The sequence below is a fragment of the Camelina sativa genome, chromosome 6, assembly GCF_000633955.1.
Source record: "Camelina sativa cultivar DH55 chromosome 6, Cs, whole genome shotgun sequence".
Classification (NCBI taxonomy): Eukaryota; Viridiplantae; Streptophyta; class Magnoliopsida; order Brassicales; family Brassicaceae; genus Camelina; species Camelina sativa.
The window spans coordinates 13,012,673-13,015,360 of record NC_025690.1 but is presented as its reverse complement, the minus strand read 5'-3'; the positions used below and the strand labels follow the sequence as shown (position 1 = coordinate 13,015,360).

At 36.2% G+C, this 2,688-nt stretch overlaps 1 protein-coding gene across 1 annotated transcript; it reads right to left on the bottom strand.

The window, feature by feature from the left end:
* Positions 79–2,083, bottom strand: LOC104698988 (putative F-box/LRR-repeat protein At3g49150). The gene is made up of 4 exons (XM_019246535.1): positions 1,956–2,083; positions 802–1,757; positions 526–666; positions 79–435 (listed from the first exon to the last, which is right to left on the bottom strand). The coding sequence occupies exons 1-4, from the start codon at positions 1,990–1,992 to the stop codon at positions 382–384; spliced, it is 1,188 nt and encodes a 395-aa protein (XP_019102080.1). The 5' UTR covers positions 1,993–2,083; the 3' UTR covers positions 79–381.

The window sequence follows — 2,688 nt, the reverse complement described above, 5'->3', positions numbered from 1 at the left end:
GATTACAGAACAAAGACCAAACTATCACGAAAGCTTCATTCATCTTCTTTGAGATTTAAAGATAATCTCCCATTTAGTCGATACCGAAGAGATAATTCGTAGACACGCATATAGCAGATGTTAGGCATCAGAGATTAGATAAACAGTGCACTTCGTCGAGGTTGCTAACATCTCAAGTTGGTTTATCACATCTTCTTCCAATTTTATCTGGTGGTATAACCTTATTTGTTCAAGATTCGGCATAGTCTCTAGGAAATACATGACCAACTCCATCTGCTTCTCCACGTCATCATAGTCATCACGAATTTCACCAAAGTTCCATATCTTTAGAACCTTCACCGGACTTGATGATAAGCAACTAGGAATGTAACCTGAAGATTTTCATAGACATCCGTCAACATCCTCACATTTCATTGTATCTTTGTGATGGATTCCCTGAATCGTAGAGGAATCAACTTCAAAATCTATTTTTGTTTAGAAACATGTGTAAAGCAAATGCAATATGAAAGGATATGTGTTTGGTACATGGAAGATGAGGGTTTCTAGATTTGGACAGTTCTTGAGTAGAGCTGGCAATGATTCCCATCCTGCCTGTTTGTGAGTCTTAATAGTTAAATTAGTCAGGTTTTTGAATACCGGTATTTGCTCACAGCAGAAAGTAAGTACCTGAAACAAAAAAAACTAAATTAACTTCATTTGCAAGGCATGTAACACTAACTGAAACAAGGGTGTTCAAATTGTTTGTTTTCACTTCAAAGTAGCCAGAAAAAATGTAGGAGAAGGATGGATTAAGATACAAACCTCAATGGTATTGGCAAATAAGTAAAGGATCTGAACATTTTTTATCCGCATAAGAAACTTTGTAGCATCACCGACCATATGTTCATAGCTTACATTTGCACGTTGATCTGATGTCATTTGAAGACAGATACTAGCTTCAACAAGTGAATCGAAATTCAGTTCATCATACTTGTCTGCAACAAAATCATAGTAAAACAAGTAGACAAGATTGGGTGTATCAAAAGAAACACTATACGGATTGTTGTCACCGCTTTCACAAAGTAACGATAGTCTTTTGAGGGTTTTTGAAGACACGGCGCGTTTCCAGTAACCATCCCAACATAGATTCGTCATAACTAATTCCTCAAGAACATGACAACTAGTAATAAGCTTCACGAAGCCATTATCACTGTGTTGTAAGAGAACTTTATTAAGATGGAGAGTCTTGAGCTTTGGAAGAAAAACATCTTCCACATCAATGACGACACCGTTTCCAGTTTCTATTTTTAGATGAACTAGTGTCTTGCTCACAAAGACATTTGGACGCATCATCGTATTAGCCCAATTAACATTTAAGCGTAATTCAAGATCCGAGACACCGCGTTCCATGGCATTTGATATCCAACGAGAGACGCAAAGTGAATCAATAAAACGTCGGCATGTTAGAGACAACTTGTTGATAGGATAATCACCCTGCAAAGCCAATACTCTTTCCACGAAATCCATAAACATTGTCTCATCCCTTTTTCCGTCCGGATTGAGATATATTACAGCGTCATCGAACTCAAGATTTGGTCTTAAAGCAAAAAGATACTGCCACTTTTTCGAAAGTACTGAAGTCAAAGCCGAAACTTCTACGGGAAGGAAAGACAAGATGTGACAAATAAGAGCTTCTGGTAGATCACTGATCATATCTTTGCAACATATATCCACCTCTTTTGAATCTACAGTGACGACAGATCTCAAACAGTTACAACCTGAAACAAAGGGACATGATCTCTAGTAAGTAATTTAATCAAGAGTTTTAGATGTTGACTCAAACACACAACAACGAGTACAACACTCTCGGTTGTAAAAAAATTTCATTGTCTTTTGTCTTTCACGTATCTGAAGGCTCGGAAAAGAAACATAGTTGCGAAGAACAAAATGAAAAGAAGAAAATCGGGGAAACTCACATAGGTAGTACCCGACGGTATTGAGAACTTTGAACATCAAGAATCTAAGATTAGTGCTTTCGTAATCGTATTTGCTTTCTCAAGGTCAGTTTTTAAAAGAAAATGCCGATCATATATGTGGAACAATGATCGAGACTAGTAAGTGGTGATGGATGAATGAAAAGAAGCGAAGGAGACTTGGTCTCCCACTTTATGTATTTTGCTTAATTATTTAATGCAAACAATGTTCTTTGTTTTGAATAGACATGATCGTCACTTTCTCTTCTTTTTTTTTTTTTTAAATGGTCTACAACTTGTAAATGGCATGAAACATTCATTTTAAAGTACGGTGTACAACTTGTGATGACAAAGAAAAGGTATCGATAAATATTTACTATACCTTTAAACACAAGCAAGAATAATATGCTTTTTCCAAGTTGTGGTGAAAAAGAGATGGGGTTTGCAGAGATCAAACTTGAACATGTAAACCCACAGATTCATGAATCTTTGGATTAATAATGCCCAAATGCTTCTTCACTCGTGGTCGTTTAATGACTGCTCTAATGAGACTGATAGAGATCAACATATCAGAAACCAATGAATCGACACAGGTTACATGCATTGTTATAATTGACAGGGAGTTATATAATTGGGATATAAGTATAGATAGAAGTACATGATTAAGGTTACCAGTTGTTCAAATGCATCTCCTCCCTGGCCAAAAAAAAAAAAAAAAAAAAAAAAAAAAAGGGGG